The sequence below is a fragment of the Sesamum indicum genome, linkage group LG11 (genome assembly GCF_000512975.1).
Source record: "Sesamum indicum cultivar Zhongzhi No. 13 linkage group LG11, S_indicum_v1.0, whole genome shotgun sequence".
NCBI lineage: Eukaryota > Viridiplantae > Streptophyta > Magnoliopsida > Lamiales > Pedaliaceae > Sesamum > Sesamum indicum.
In genome coordinates this window covers 14,460,653-14,477,027 of record NC_026155.1, presented here as the reverse complement: position 1 = coordinate 14,477,027, position 16,375 = coordinate 14,460,653, and the positions used below count along the sequence as shown (strand labels likewise).

The 16,375-nt window shown below is 37.1% G+C and overlaps 4 protein-coding genes across 4 annotated transcripts; 1 reads left to right on the top strand and 3 right to left on the bottom strand.

The window, feature by feature from the left end:
* On the bottom strand, positions 353-4,748 carry LOC105174529 (E3 ubiquitin-protein ligase Hakai). The gene is made up of 5 exons (XM_011096658.2): positions 4,597-4,748; positions 3,459-3,784; positions 2,564-2,622; positions 1,267-1,766; positions 353-1,174 (listed from the first exon to the last, which is right to left on the bottom strand). Exons 2-5 carry the CDS (start codon positions 3,708-3,710, stop codon positions 621-623), a joined length of 1,365 nt encoding a protein of 454 aa, XP_011094960.1. The 5' UTR covers positions 3,711-3,784; positions 4,597-4,748; the 3' UTR covers positions 353-620.
* Positions 5,677-7,781, bottom strand: LOC105174528 (60S ribosomal protein L35a-3-like). Its single transcript, XM_011096657.2, has 4 exons — positions 7,599-7,781; positions 7,257-7,485; positions 6,592-6,634; positions 5,677-5,915 (listed from the first exon to the last, which is right to left on the bottom strand). The coding sequence occupies exons 1-3, from the start codon at positions 7,664-7,666 to the stop codon at positions 6,593-6,595; spliced, it is 339 nt and encodes a 112-aa protein (XP_011094959.1). The 5' UTR covers positions 7,667-7,781; the 3' UTR covers positions 5,677-5,915; position 6,592.
* Positions 8,482-11,875, top strand: LOC105174527 (protein SSUH2 homolog). Its single transcript, XM_011096656.2, has 7 exons — positions 8,482-8,648; positions 8,745-8,930; positions 9,014-9,083; positions 9,747-10,078; positions 10,276-10,417; positions 10,710-10,835; positions 11,285-11,875. The coding sequence occupies exons 1-7, from the start codon at positions 8,624-8,626 to the stop codon at positions 11,667-11,669; spliced, it is 1,266 nt and encodes a 421-aa protein (XP_011094958.1). The 5' UTR covers positions 8,482-8,623; the 3' UTR covers positions 11,670-11,875.
* On the bottom strand, positions 12,171-13,759 carry LOC105174526 (60S ribosomal protein L35a-3-like). Its single transcript, XM_011096655.2, has 4 exons — positions 13,599-13,759; positions 13,267-13,495; positions 13,127-13,169; positions 12,171-12,433 (listed from the first exon to the last, which is right to left on the bottom strand). The coding sequence occupies exons 1-3, from the start codon at positions 13,664-13,666 to the stop codon at positions 13,128-13,130; spliced, it is 339 nt and encodes a 112-aa protein (XP_011094957.1). The 5' UTR covers positions 13,667-13,759; the 3' UTR covers positions 12,171-12,433; position 13,127.

The window sequence follows — 16,375 nt, the reverse complement described above, 5'->3', positions numbered from 1 at the left end:
CCCCCCCCCTCTTTTAATTGTCTTTTCTTTTCTAGCTACTATTTTTTTGCTTGTGTTTCGAGATCTGTTGATACACAGTCTACTTTGATTTAATCTGCTCCTTTTGGGAGGGCGAGGCCAATGATATAAGCAATTGTATTGAGCTGTCACAAAGGATCTGAGATCATGCCGCCTTGTGTATATTCCGATTTCCAGCAACACGTTTCTTGTTAATCTTGGGAATATGGAATTTCCTTTGTGTGCATTTGCGTAACATAGGGAGAAGCAACAAATGATAGTTTAACTGAAGGGGCCTACCATATGAAATATTCATATACAGATATTCGCAGCAGAATGTAGATAGTTTAACTCATATTTGGCAAATTATCTTCCTTCTCATCAAGCGCTGGACAACATAACAGTAACGAAGGGACTACCTTCAATCGCCACAGCTAAGAGAATGCAGACAGTGTGGGTTTAATATAACACAAAATTCATCCAAGATACAATTTAGTTCAGCTTCCTAATATCAACAAGAATTACTTCACTTAACAATGTTATTTCTTCAATTACAGTATCGATTACTGAAACATCAATTGGTCACTCGAAAGTCAGACTACTCCTGGACACCTTCAAAGCAATCACGTCTCAGGCTGCCAACCGAAGCCTGGTGGTGCATCATGATTCCCATCACCAGAGTATGATCTGCCTCGTTGAAGCTGTGTCAAGTGAGGAGGAGGTATAGGAGGTGGTGGAGGAAGAGGTAAGGGTTGTGCTGCCAATATTCCTTTTCCGTCCCTTGGGTCCACAAAGTTTCCACCCTGCCTCTGTTCCACACCCATATTTGCTGCAGGCGGAGGTAGATTTGAAGGCAAAATCCCCACATTTTGTCCATAGTCACCCTGAAAGAAACCTCTTCCTTGAGGGTCAACACTCATAAAGCCATCTGTTGTTCCTTGAGACACCAGAGGAGGTTCCAGAGGCACGGGAGCTGGTCCCATGTTCCATGGCTGGGGATAATTTTGTGGAAAATTCATGGGTCCAGCAGGACCTGGGGGGAAGCCTAACAACGAACCATGTCCTGATCCAGCTTCTGGTGTAGAATCGGGCCTTGCCATCTCATATGGAGGACCAAAGAACTGTTGTGTTCCACCAGATGCATAAGGAGCATAACCAAGTTGAGGAGGAGCCAGACCTGAATTTGGATTATCAGCCACAGCAGCATTAGTTGGTTTAATGAAAACTCAAAATATTCAAGAAAGGAGATTCAGAAAAAGTTCTCAGTACCTGAATCTTGTTGTAGACCACCCTGGCCCTGGGGGTCAAAACTTTGGTGAGGAAAGCGGTTCTGGGAAGCAGCTCCATCAAAGACATGAGGTTGATTACTGTCAGGGTGTTGCTCAGATGGATGATTTGGAGTTTGTCCAGAAAAAGGTGGCACAGGCCTCGGCTGCATGACAGTTCTTGTAGGTGGCTGGTCTCTGGATTGGGGACGCTGGGTTTTGTTTTCACGATCAGGAACCTGAGAATTTGAGCTAGGCGAAAATACTGGCCTTGGGGGTGCTTGAACTGTGGAATCTGAGCCTGATGGTTTCCTGGCACTTATAGCCTCCGACTCATTTCCTTCTTTTTCCTTATTAGGATAAAGAAGGTCAGCATGTGTTTCATTAATATGTGACTCAAATTCACTTTTCTTCAAGAAAGACTTGAGACAGTGAGGGGCTGCACAAATAAAGATTCCTTCCATCATTTTGATTGTCTGAATCTTCTGAATGCGTTCATCACAGCTGTGTACCAAGATAACAAAAAAGAGAAATCAAAGAATTCATCAGCATAAATACATTAACAAAGGGCAACTAAGTAAACAATCAAAGACAAAAGCATGATTTTTAGGAGATACCATCAGAATATTCTCTTCATCAAGATTGTAAATCTTTCATTGTTCTTTGTTGGATATATATATATATATATATATACAGATTCTGGTAAAGGACTAGCAATTGGAACTACTATTCATCAAACAGCTTGTAGAGTTGTTCATTCACATCTTTCTGACCATTACATTTCAATCAGTCTGAAATTACTTTTTTCTTGCAATGGGATAGTCGTGGACTCATTGAAGTTGAGAAGTGATGAGATTGTCTGATGGCATTGTTGTCAGTGAATTTCAAAATGGAACTGTCTCTAATGGTGTCTAGAAACAATTTCAATTGCTGCAATGCTGCAGTCTCATTTGATGGAGGTATATTGTTACATCATCACGCAGGCATTATTAACCCGTTGCTATTGCATACAAGATGCATTTAGGGATGAATATGTTCTGTTTCTTTATCTAAACAAGTGAGTCTAGCTTCCTTATAAACTAAATATTCACTATTCTTAAACAAAATTAAGCAGTTATACTTGGATATGCAACAGTCCTGCAAGAGTCAGACTGTGCACAATTCTGTTCAATGCAAGAACCTACTTGCTTTCTTCGGAAAGTAAAAACCACAAGGCCAATCGTGAATTAAGTCAAGATTCCCATCAGAATTTAAAAGTATCATTGCAAAAGTAGTAACAGGAAAAAATTAATATGCCTTACAGGTAGCAAAGAGAATCACTTCTAGCACAGTCCAAACAGAAGGCATGCTCACAGGGGCTCTGCAATAACATAAGATTTTTAATGTATCAATGAGAGTTCCATATTGAGAAGAAAATGTAACTGCATAGTGCATACTGAAAACATGTTCAGTTTTCTGCATGGTTTCAATCAGAAAAATGCTCACATCAAAATTTACAAAGAGATAAATACTTCACATCGGGAGATATATGCTCCTTATACCACAAAAGAAGCAATGCTCGTTATGAAGAAAACTGAAGAACACATACTACCTTGAGGTTTCAGTAGCTAATTAACCCTATATAGCAAGAACTAAGGAAATTCTAAAAGGATTAAAAGGAAATACCACAAAAAATTGAGCAGCAATGACAGTGCATGTGTAATTTCTCGTGAAGCCAAATGCTGGCAGGAAACACAGTCACAATAGACAAGGAGTGGTGCAGAAAATCAATCCCTCATCATTCACCACTCATCAATGTTGAAATGTCCAGTGGATATTGAAAATCCTTTCTCCACACTTATATTCCTAGCTCATGTAATTAACAAGGCCACCATAGTGCTAGTATCAAAACGTGTCAACACATGAGACAAAAAGGATTCAAAGAATGAGAGGGAGAAAGGCATTTAAACAAGGTTCTTACACTGATTCATTCAACCATGCTCCAAACCGTGTATAATTGTGAATGGATGACAGAAAGCATGCATGCACGGGTACTAAAGAAACATGAATACATATAAAATAGTGTCTTCAATTTTTCAAACTTATTACCTAACCAGAATAGGCTACCAGAATTATCAGTGCTTAGTGTGTTGCTACTTTCCAGCGAAACAGAGAATTCGTAATGACAGGCCCAGAAAGACTGTAAGTAACACTTACCAGACGCCCATAGATAGCGATAGGGAAGTCACACCGAACACAAAAATGAACCCGCTCGCCAAGCTGGCGCCGGGACCTGCGGCCAACAGTCTTAATGACAGCAGTCGCACTGGCTGAACCCAGACCCTTGGCTACAGGAAGATCAGCTAAGACAAGATGATCAGGGCACGCAACTGTGACAGTGTCCACATGCACAGGCTTTGTACTTGTACCAGTTTCACTAGCTGGCTTGCTAAGCCTAATCTGCAGCATCTTTTCCCAGAAAATTAGGTAGCTTTCCAATTCTGATTTTCCACTCAAAAAGAAACACTGCTTCTTTCCTCTTTCTGCAGAGAATGGGAAGCAAGCATTTGTTAGAATTTCAGAAATTAACAACAGAAGCGGAAAGGACAGAACTAATTTATAACTAACATTTCAGCTTTATGGTGCATAAAATTAATATAAAATGCATGTAAACACAATTTTTTAGTGGAATCCATCAATTGAAGTTGCTCAAAATTACAACTGAAAAATCAAGCTTTGCTGTGTAACAGCAGTCAGTGTCCTGGAACCAAATATTGAATTCATAAAGATTCTTATGAAACCACATTATACTTCCTGGGATGGACCGAGGTTTACTAAGACTAACATATGCAGTCATTACAGTTTAGAAGCGATTGCCTAAAGAAATTGTTTTTTATAGGGGAAGTCTCGTCTTCTACTCCATGCTTGCATCCAGAACAAATATATCAACCAGTAGAAATAAATCAATAAAGAGTAATCGAATCTAGAAAAGTATGTAGAAATATCATGGGCAAAGAAATTCATTAGAGCGCAGCAAACCACGTTTCTAAAAACTCGCTTCCAGTCTCACCGATATGCAGGAAAATCACCAATAGATTCTACAGACCAAGATAGAATTCATTATCCCAATTCAATAAATCAAGGGCACATAAAAGATGCACGCAAAAAAAAAATGTTACATCTACGCCAGTACTCGACAAGGAAACATAATCAAACTCCGGCAATCGATGTTCCCGATAATAAAAAGATTCATTGCAGAGTTCCGGATACTGCAATGTCTTGCCAATACAAAAAACAAATATCAAACGTGAAATTAAAATGCTCCAGAGTCGTAAATAATGATGAGAGATATTACCAGAACAGAATTTCGAATCCAGAATCAAACTTATTTCGCTTAAACCCTAGCGCACGATGCAGTGGATGTCGAAATTGGAATTATGTGTCCTCCGTCTTCTGAAACTATATTCTGCAAGTAGTATGGATTATTGATGGGGCAATGAGCCTGTAATGGGCCATATTTCATTTGTTAGGGCTTTAATGGATAATGGGCCTTGAACATTGGGTTGGGTCAAATTGTAGAACTTGAGCGTAACTCTGACATCATCTGTCAAAGCGGGTAAGTTTCTTTTTGCCAAATTCCGATCCGAGACATTGGATCTGGATATGCTATAAAATCAGTTTTTTCATAATCAATGAGTGCGGTGCATTTCATCTCTGCTTTTGTTTTTCTGTTGAAGTCTAATACTACGCCTACTAATACTATTACACCCTTCAATCAACAAACTGGAAGGTATCACCTTTATTTGAATCGTTAATTTACTCGGCTTCCCAACTCAATCATCCTCCATTACAATTAAACGACTGGTGATTGAAAGGTTAATGTATAGTTGAGTCGAGCACAGTAGAAATTAATTTGCTGTGAGGCAGGTGAGAAGAGTTGTCCAATTTTAACACGTGGGAAAAAATATTGAGATGGAAGAGAACCTTCAGAGCCAAGATCGGATCAACAGCTAAAAAATGGCTGGATTTAGGACAAGCCATACTTAGGCTAGGGTGCCGGCGGTGTGATTTTGATTTCTTAAAATAATTTTTAAAATTGTCACTTTTAAAATCAAAATTGAATATATTATTTTGAACAAGATTTTAATACTTGTAACAAAAATAAGATATTGAGAATACCAAAAATCAAAAAAAAAAAAACAAGGAGGGTTTTTGAATTTCAACTTCTCCGAACCCCATTCCAAAAAATTACCATTTTAATTCTGTTGAGGCGAGTCTAGCGACACAACCTCAATAGTAATACCATAAATAAATGTTTTTACAACTATGAGCAATCAAATTCTGCATCATGGCTCTTCTTAAGCTGGGTTTTTCCAACTAGCCATCACCGTTGTCCACTAGAAATAATCCTGTTTTTATATGAGAAACCGAAGACTAAAATAACAAGAGCATCAAAGTTGTCCAAAAGTCGCAGAAAACAAATATACAGCCAATGGAAAGTCAATGAAGAATTCCAACTAAATGCAAGATCAAAAACTTCATTACTCATAATCCATGTGCTTCCTCAAATTCAGAGTCAAATAAGAAGAAATGGCTGATTGTAATTAACAAAAAAAAAGTTTTCTAAACAAAACAGTAGTTTTAACTAGGCTTCACCTTGTGCTCTCCAATCCACTGCAAAATGTGAAAAATAAGAGAAAATTAAATTATATGAAGCTAAAGGAAAACAAAATAAATACATGAAAAGAATGCAACTAAACTAAGATCATTAAATTGACCAGAGATCTTAAATATAAATCAGTTGGAGAAGGGCTGGCATCCAACATGGAATAAGATATGCTTGTAGGACAAAAATTTGACACGTACAAGTTGCAACCCTCTCATGGAGTAGCCAAAACAAATGAGAATCATGCCAAAACACCAAATAAATGTAACATGTCTCAGCAGAGGGTCAAATTATGAGCATTTTCATTTAATAATACCTGATTTCCATCGGCAACTTGCACAGACAACTAAGATACCCATTTACAGTTGAGTATATTTGTTTTGTGGCTAGTGAAGGGGAATGTGGTGAAACTAACTATAAAATTTTCAATTTCTTTATGTAGAAACTACGAGACTTCTAAAGTTTGTATGCAGCACCCACAAAGCACAAAAAAAACCTGGGCCAAGTTAAGATACTTACAAACATCACAAATAATAATATCATACAGAAATTTCAAATAGCATCAATTTATTAGTATTGATGCAAAAGAAACATTTGCGATCACCCACCATTGCTCAAATTTATGCATCTTATAACCTAGAACATTGACTAAGGTATTGATATTTAAAAAGTTTGAGATTTCACCTCAAATGTTGCTCGGATACATGAAAACACGGACTCTAGCTCCCTGCAGAAAATAAGCATTTCAGAGATCGTTACCAAAGGACACAAAATTAATACAAACATTTCAAGTAAAAACGGGAAGCTTCTACACGGTTCAAAGATCCACAATCAAACTGTATATTTTACAGGTTTTGCTTCTTAATTTTCTTTCCTTGTTTACTTTCTAGTGGTATCTTTTATTTGTTACCAAGGGGAAAACAAACTACAAGCAAATCATGTAGCCATCAATTTGAGAAATAAAAACAACTTTTGACAGAACTACAGCAAAACTGCTCCAGCAAAAAGCAATTTACAAAGATCAATTGGCAAATTGTCGCTAGAGGTGCAAAAGATCACCATAAACAGGATTGTTTATAAAGTTAGCCAACGAAAAAAGTTAATTTTTTTTCCCGTGCTAGGATATGAAGTTTCAACTTCTAGCTAGAATACACCATTGAATTCTAAATAGATTTTCCATCCGTCCCAATTCATGAGCCAAATACGTAGCTCCAAAGCCACACTGCCAACAGCAGTTTTACGTATTAAAAAAAGCGGGAGAATATTTGTCTCCGGATATCGATAGAAACGAATCCCTTTCCGAACATTTACCAGCTAGTAAACAAATGAGATTCGCCAAAGAAAAATACCATTGATTTGGGGGGAAGATTAGACTTGAACTTGGCACGAACGACGCCACTGTTTCCGTGAGGACGAGTGACTTTTCCCCAAATGCAACGGTAGTGAGAGCCGTTCTTCTTAACCTTGGCCTTGTAAATGTAAGCCATTCGCTTCCCCTGGTACCACGCTACTTCCTCCTGTGTGTTGACTCCCTCTATCTGTATCAACGACGTGTTTGGATACTGGTTCGACTTCGACCTATCATCATCAATCACACAATGAATCCATCCATGTCTACCACACCAACCAAATGCACAAAAAAAATAAAAAAGTAACTAAAAACAAACCAAATTCGTGGATCCCTCATTTACCTTTTGTACCCAAGGATTGTTCCACGGACATAGAGTCTGACGCGTTCGCCTTGCCTCCCCTTCACCATTGCTGCAGTCCAAAAGCTTCGCCGCGCTGAGAAGTCAAGAATGCGGACACTGAAGGAAACCCTAAATCGCGAGCCTACACAGGGATATAGTGCATCACTTGGGATTATAATACAGGCCGAAATACCTATCAGTAAGGCTAATGAATTTGGATAGGATCTGAGGCCCATAATGATAGTCATTTTATGCAATGGCCCATATCGAAGTCCCTTCTACGTAATGGGCTCATATGATTAGCGGTCTGCACTAGTCTTAATTTGATGCAGGGGCGTTTCCATAAACTTTATGCCCTCAAAAGTATTTCATTTATAAAAATAATAATAGATAAATAATTAAAATATATAAATTGAGAATGTTTGGAAATAATAGTGCAAGTGTTTGATAAAAAAAAATTAGTGTATTATCAATTTATTTGTGAGATTCCCTAATAAATGGTAGATTGTATCATATATTCATTATTGGTATTGAATATTTTTTAAATACAAAAAATGTAATTAGAGCGAAAAAATCATCAAAAAGTTAAATTTATTTTTAAAAAAGGCCTTAAATCAAAATAAACACGTTCTCATCAGTTTATATTTTTTAATTTAATTTAAAAATGTATAAACAGAAATTATATTTACAAACAATTTTGTTTAGTTTAATTTAAGATTTATTTTTGGAAAATACTTAATTTCCATGTTTGGCTATTGATTTATATGTACGGTGGTTTGAGGGAAAGAAAATGATATAAATGATAGTTAAGAGAGTTGAAAGCAAAGATCAAATTTTTATAATAATAATGTAGTACAAAAACGTGAAACTTAGCCAACTACCATCAAGTCTTGCCAGCTACCCAAACCAAGACAAACAGACCTGCATATTTTCCTTCTCGATTAAGGTAAAATTTCGCTATTAATACGCTCATTCGCCTTCGCTAACTGATCATAGATTGAGTTCAATTCAGAAGGGCAGGGAAAATGGAGCAGCCTTTGCTGTCGGCAGGTGATTTTCCACTTTCCAGTCCCGATATCGCTCTTTTCAAGCAATTCTGTATCTTTCCTTTTCACATAATCTATTTTCTTGGATGAATTGGAGCAGAGAAAAGCGAGAGGTGGAGTTCATATGAACACGTGGGAAGGGCTGGCTCGGCAATTCCGACGGCTTCCTTGGCTGGAACTGAAGTCAGCGTTGATGAAATTCGGTCTGCCGCCGCGTTCTCCGACCCCTATCCTCCATCTCTTCATGCCCCTTTGCTGAGTTCCCCTGGACCCGTCTATCCTAATGGTAATTTGGTTATCCCGAAACTCGTTTTCTTTCTTTTCTGCTTTTTGTTGTTTGAGCTGTGAACATAGGTATCTTGGTTGCAGAGCAAGTTCTTGGTTATCCTCAGGGCGGATATTATGGACATTTAAGTGAAGGTGCTGCTAATGTACAAAGGTGTGTCTTGAATTAGTGCTTACAGCATTCTACTTTAGATGATACTCGCACAATCACTCCTTTGCTGTATGGCCTGACATGTATACTGCATTTGCAACTGAAATTAACCTTTTACTAAGATAAGAATTCATCTTGCAATTGTAGTGGTGTTAACTTCAACTCCAGAATCGTAATCCTGTGTCATCGATCACGCATGTAATTTGTTGTTTCATTTACGTTTAGATATAACTAAGAAAGGAATGCACAAACGAGAACTCGACTTTCATGTCTCTAAGTCCAAGCTGCAGAAAATTCTCAAGAAGATAAATGAGATGAGCCCCAAGGGCGTGGTCCATAATTATATTGTTATCTAAGTATGCAGCACTTTCTTTCTTCTCCACAATGCGGTGTTCTATGTTAGAAAGTGAAAACTGAAACTTGAGTCTGATTCTTGAAGCTGCAAGCCATTTTGGCTTCTGAAGATCTCTCAATATTGAACCATTTGAAACAAAATTCTAGAAGCAGCTTCTGAAGGCAATTAAGATTCTACTGCTCCTCGGAATCTTATACTCCTAGGGCTTATTTGTTTCATTATTGCATTCTTTGATGTCTTATTCTGGCATCTTATTGTATGTTATGTTTTCCAGCCTCACAGTGTTCCTGATTCTTTGAATGTTTGAACAGGCAAGTGTTGGACGAGGTGGAAATACGAGAGCTACTCATAGATCATGTTGGTCATCGTTGTTGTTGGGGAAGTCGTCCAGCTCGAACTTGGTCTATTCACGCGGTGGAGGATTGCAATGTCTATGTTGGAACCCTTGAAACTTTTCTTGAAGAGAGGGAAACATTAACAGAAAAGGAACCATACCTTGGTGGTGAAGTAGATGAGAAAGATAAGGGTCCTAAACTTGGAATATGGGAGTTGGATCTAAGGTCAGAGTTTCCTGTGCTATTTATACCTCATAAAGAGTCACGAATGGTGATTCCTCATTCAGAAGTTGTTGAAAAATGCTCAGGTAAGAGCTCAAAGTATAGTTTGGCATCGTTCAAAAGGTGGACTCTTTATGTTTCTGGTTAATATCGGGCTCAAATTTGCCACCAATATCTAGTCAGATCATTGTTTGTTGATCGACCTTGACCTACTTGTATCAACTTATAGACCTAGAAAAGCATCAACCACTTGTGTCCTTCATTTATCCTATAATTTGTGTAGGTTGTGGGGGAAGAGGAAATATCGTCTGTCCCACTTGTAATGCAGATCAAGAACCTGGTTTCTACAAGGAGAATCAGATGTCTCAATGTTCTGCTTGTTACGGGAGGGGTTTGATTGCACATAAAGATGGATCAGATACTATGTGAGTATCTAAATTTGGAATTATTCATTTAGTCTACTATAAATAATTCAATTGATCGTTCATTGTGCTGGCTGATGTTTGGTTGTTTTGATCCAATCACAACTGATGCATTTATCATAAGTTGTAATTCACTAGTATGAGGTAACCAACCATTCATAAATTTCAATATGCGAAAAGTTACTTGTTTTGGACTACTATTAGGTGCTCTGTTCATTATGCATATATATTTTCTGCATTGTGGAAGAGTGTCTATTATCGAGAACAAATGATGCACCAAAATATCTATTTGCAGATGTCAAAAGTGTAATGGTAAGGGAATGATTCCTTGTGCAACTTGTGGATCTCGGGGATTAATCAAATGTGAGACATGTCGAGGCAGTGGCTCTCTTCTCACACGACAAGTGGCTACTGTCAGATGGTATGTATACAAATTCACTTATATGTAACTAGTTCCCAGTGCTTTTTGCAAGCGCACCAAATACAGAAGATTCTCTAAAGTCGTAAACTAGGAAAGTGAAGAGTTACAAATCAACGAAGCAGCAAATTTTTTGGATTGTCAAAATATGACAGATTCAAATTTGATTTGAAAAACAAAAGCAAGTGTTGTGATTGTAAGAATATGATGAAGGACCAAAGTACAATGGTTTGCGTTGCTCCTTTTCTGATGCCACAAGACCAAATTCCTCTACAATATGCATAAAATTAGGAAAAAGCATGAATGCACTGCTTCTTATTCTTCTTTCTTATCTATTTTCTTCTGATATAACCTACAGAATCATTCTCTTGACTTGCTCCTATGAGAAACTATTGACACATTCAAATTTTGTCTGGTTAATAGCTGAATGTCTGACATTTTCACCTAAACAGGAGAACGCTCCTAGCAAGAAAAGTGAGTGCAACTAGTGGGGCGGCATCTGTCCCGGATGAAGTCTTTCACAGAGCAAAAGGAGTGCAGTTGTGCAATACCCAAGCCTACCAGTGTGGTCCTGCCTTCTTTGCTGATTCATATTTTCTCAACAAGTTTTCATCAGAGGTAATTGCTGAGAGGGCTGCAGTTCCTCCTACTGCAAGGGTGATTTGTGAAAGGCATACCATCTCTGTTGTTCCAGTAACTCGAGTAACTATGACCCGTCAACATCGTTCCTTCAGTTTCTATATCGTTGGAACTAGCAGGGAGATTTATTTGAAGGACTCATATCCAGCGAAGTTTTGCTGGGGGCTTTGCCCGTGCTTGGATTGGTTGAAGCTGTAGTTGGTTCTATTTAAGAAGTGAGTTTTGCTGTTAATGGACTGTCAGGTGGATGGGGAAGAGACAGAGAATAAAGATCCATCTGGAATCAGAGCACAAAGAAGATAGCATACAGTATGGCACTTTCTTATGTGAGAGCTAGTTCATATTTGTATAAACTCATTTGTGGACGAGTAAATGCACTTATATTTATGTTCTTCGGCTCTTCATTGTGGTCGTCTTCCAAAATTTCAAGGATGTTTATAGATTTCACAAAAAACTTATTAACCAGGCATACATTTCTGACTAAAAATCAACATACCAAGGTAATAATGTTGTGTTGAAAAAATTACGAGTGTACTGGAGCTCAACATTAGAGCATCAAGTCAGGTTTTCTTAAACATTTTACTCTCGCTGCCTTCAATTAGCTGCAGAAATATAGTACTATTGTGAGACAAGCCAATACTTGGGGCTCACATGTAGAATATATTAGGCAACCGAGTAGTATTGGGGATGCCCTGCATGTCAGATTCGAAAGACAAAATCTATTGACCACAATAATGAAATGCTCCTACTATCGAAAGAGCAAGGATATACCATCGAGAACTAATTCAAAGGCTGCAAAATGGAGGGGATGTGCATTCTCATATTCAGTGTCAAAGGGAAAAGATAGAACCCACTAATATCATTTCAAGTTACAAAATTTATCCGAACTCAAAACAGTAGCTAAAATCCTGATGACGAGGCTTCATGCAGCGCTCCAAACTAAGTCCACACGAGCCCAATAACTGCAAAAGTAGGAAAACGAACTTAAGCTGCATATTGGTGCTATTAATTCTAAATGGACCAACAGAGAGAGAGAGAGAGGTCAGCCATAGATAGAATTAACACATACAACCTCACATCAACCAAAAATTGCATGCGCAAATGAATAAGCCTAAATGAAGACAAAGCATTTCAGAGCATGTGGATAATCTCAACCCTATCTATTGTAAATATACATTCTTAGCTGCAGCTGTATTCCTAACTGATGTTGAAGGAAGAAAATGACGAACTTTGAATGCTTGTTTTGCAACATATGCTCCGAGCAAAGAAAAACTCAATGACCGCCAGTAACCGCAGCAGTTTACAAGGAAGACCAGGACAGGCATATTGTGTTTGACTGTTTGGACATTGTGTTGTCACACAATAATCTTGAGACCAAGAAAGAGAGCAACCATGAAGGATCTAGTTGTCGCATAGAATTTTTACACACACAGAAATTAAGCTAGCCAATAATCCTATGATCTGTTCTCTGGCAGGAAGGGATGCTTTGCAAATACCCAAAATTGAATGTAACAATTAAGTGAACATCATCGAAGTGTGATACCCATCCAGTCAGCAGCCTTACAAGTTTAAGATCCAAGCCAATAAAGATAAACTAGCATTCCAAGGCACATTTGCTCAGTAAGTCATTATAACTAAAAAAGTTGCAGTCTCACCTCAAATGTTGCTCGGGTACATGAAAACTCTCACTCTAGCACCCTGGTCAAAAGAATTTACAAGCCGTAAGTAGAAACATGGAGTTAACATATTCCACTAAGAAAAACTGAAATTCTATTTCCATTGAGATTTCAGTTACCATGGATTTGGGGGGAAGATTGGACTTGAACTTGGCACGAACCACACCACTGTTTCCATGAGGGCGTGTAACTTTTCCCCAAATGCAACGGTAGTGAGAACCGTTCTTCTTAACTTTAGCCTTGTAAATGTAGGCCATTCGTTTCCCCTGGTACCACGCCACTTCCTCTTGTGTGTTCACTCCCTCTATCTGAATCAACGACGTGTTTGGATACTGATTCGACTTCGACCTATCATCATCAATCACACAATGAATCCATCCATGTGTAACACACCAACCAAACACAAAAAAAGTAACTAAAAACAAACCAAATTCGTGGATCCCTCATTTACCTTTTGTACCCAAGGATTGTACCACGGACATAGAGCCTGACGCGTTCGCCTTGCCTCCCCTTCACCATTGCTGCAGTCCAAAAGCTCTTCGCCGCGCTGAGAAGTCAGAACGAGGACACTGGCAGAAACCCTAAATCGCGAGCCTACACAGGGATATAATGCATGACCTGGGCTCATATACACAGGCCCAAATACCTATTATTCATGCTAATGAATTTGGGGCCCCGGCGAGGCCCATAGTAATAGTTGTTTTACTTAATGGCCCATCTGTTCTAATTTGTATAACATGGAAAACTTCAACGCCAACCCCGTCTTGCCTCACACACACTCAAGCTCAGCATCTCTCTATTATCCCACTTAATTTTAAAATATTAATTATTTTGTGCTGGTTCACTTACACCTACCTCAAATATGTACTATTTTATTATAATTACTTAGTATTCGCTTCACTCCCACATTCCTTCCAGCTCTAAATTAGTTTAATAATTATGAAAACCTTATTAAAATTAAAGAATTCATTCTTTTATATATATTCATGCACCATTCCAGTATCATGTGGCCCTCAAAATCAGATATTTCCAGCATAAATGCTTTCAATTCCAAATTGATTTCATTGCTCCTCCAACTTCCAACAATTCAATGACCTATACAGCTGCTACATTGAATCTAAATATCAAGAATTACAAAATATATAAATGCATTTAAAATATTTTATATTTTCTTATTTCTTCATTGGAAGGTAGATCTCTGAGCTTATTTAGTTGATGTAAAAATAGGTATAGGAATCCAATAGTAGTTTAAAAAGACGTATAATAAAAAATTTGATGTTTAGTTAGGGAGAACTAAATCTAGATATATATGAAATTCCTCTGAAAATCAATTTTGTTTTTAGTCAAAATTCAGTGGAAAAGTGAATTTACGTACTTACAAGGACAAAAAGGTAATAAAGTACGTAATTTATTTTTATTTACTTCATTACTTATACATATAATTTTTCTCAATTTCTTTTTTTCTTTTCTCTCCAATAACACCTGTACATAATTTTTTGATGAAATATTTTTATTGATAAGTTTTTTAAATTATCAATAACTTAAAATTATTTTATGAAAATATTGACTTGTTTATTTTTTTAATACAAAATGAAGATAAATGACTAATCAATAAAATTTGAAAAGTTAATCTTTCATTCATAATCTAATGCTCGTGCAAAAGTTTACTCTCATTTTAATTATACCAAATAACTTTAACAAAACATTATTATTCTTTTTTTTTTCTTGCATTGAACCAAACGAAATCTTAACTGACGGGGAAAGAGAGATGAGAAAGGAGGAATGTGATGATTCCTTACGGTGGAATTTGAGACACGAACAAAGTTTCGGAGTTGAGTACATTACATATTCACGTGTCTGTTTCTAGGGGTAGTTCCCAAAGTCCGGCTAATGTTACTATTACATACCTAATTAAGCTTCACGATTGTTAGTTCATCCATGTCTAAAATTAAAATGAAGTTTGTTATATATATAATTTTAAAATTTGTTTTTACAGTACATAGGAAGATGGAGGAGGAAAGGGGGCCACGTCCAGCTGCACAAGATATTCTCCGTGTGGAAACATTCGCCGCTGCGCCTCGTCTCATTAAACAATTATGAGTTTGTTGAGAGGGGTAGCCCTCGACGCGTGGCGGACTAAAGAAAGCAGCGGAGAATGAGAAAAGGTTTGATTCCCATTCCCACCCGCACCGCCAATGTGATCTGTGATCTGTCCTTATTGGCTTCGGTGGCCGTCAACGTATTGCTCACCTCACACTCTGCTGCAGCGCTATGTACGCACCTGGAAACTTCAACCCTAGACCACCCAACTCACCACTCTCTCTTTTTTAATATCACTTCCGCGTCCTATAATTATAACTGTTTTTTTTATGTCGATTCGTATTATTAACCAATCATTTAACTCAACTCCTTCCGAATTCGTTCATTAATACACATTTATTCTCCACTTTCGCTTACTTTTAATTATATATCAATTTTTAATTTAAAATTTATGCCGTATCTATTTTATTATATAAGTTCAAACATTCCATGCTACGATGACTAATATATAAAAAAAATTATTTTTAATTCATAAATAACAGTTTGTGATACTGCTGTATTATTTTTTTTATTGTGTAAATAATACTCTCAATATAATTTTTTTTCTTTTTTTAATTAACGTTGTGTATTGATTTATTTAATTTATATTTTATTTATAATATACTTCAAGATACAAAAAATTATTTATTATATACACGTAAAAACAAGATGCGACCATGACTAATATTTAATAAGATTGTATTAAAAAAAATTGATGGACTACCTCTTTCAAATAGTTAATAACTACATTTGAACAATTTTATTTCTTCAATAAATTAAAATTTCTTTAAAAGCTGTGGTTTTAGTCCACAAAACCAATAAGTAATAGATGTAAAAGTAGCTACAGTTTGAACTCAGCTGGAATTTAACTTATTTGAAATTGTCAAAATCAATTTCACGCCCTCCATCATAATTACAACTACATATCCTTTCTCCAAGACACAATCATGAGTTCATGACTCATCGTACTTAGTTGTGTTCTTAGTCTTCGCCCACCACTGCACCCACATTAATTGATTAATTTTATTACCACCACCAACACTACTTCCACTCTCTGTATTTATGCCAACAAAACATTATTGTACGTGCTTAATTAATGTAAGTTATATATAACATCCGACTATGTAATATGGATGCTTGCTTAGCTAA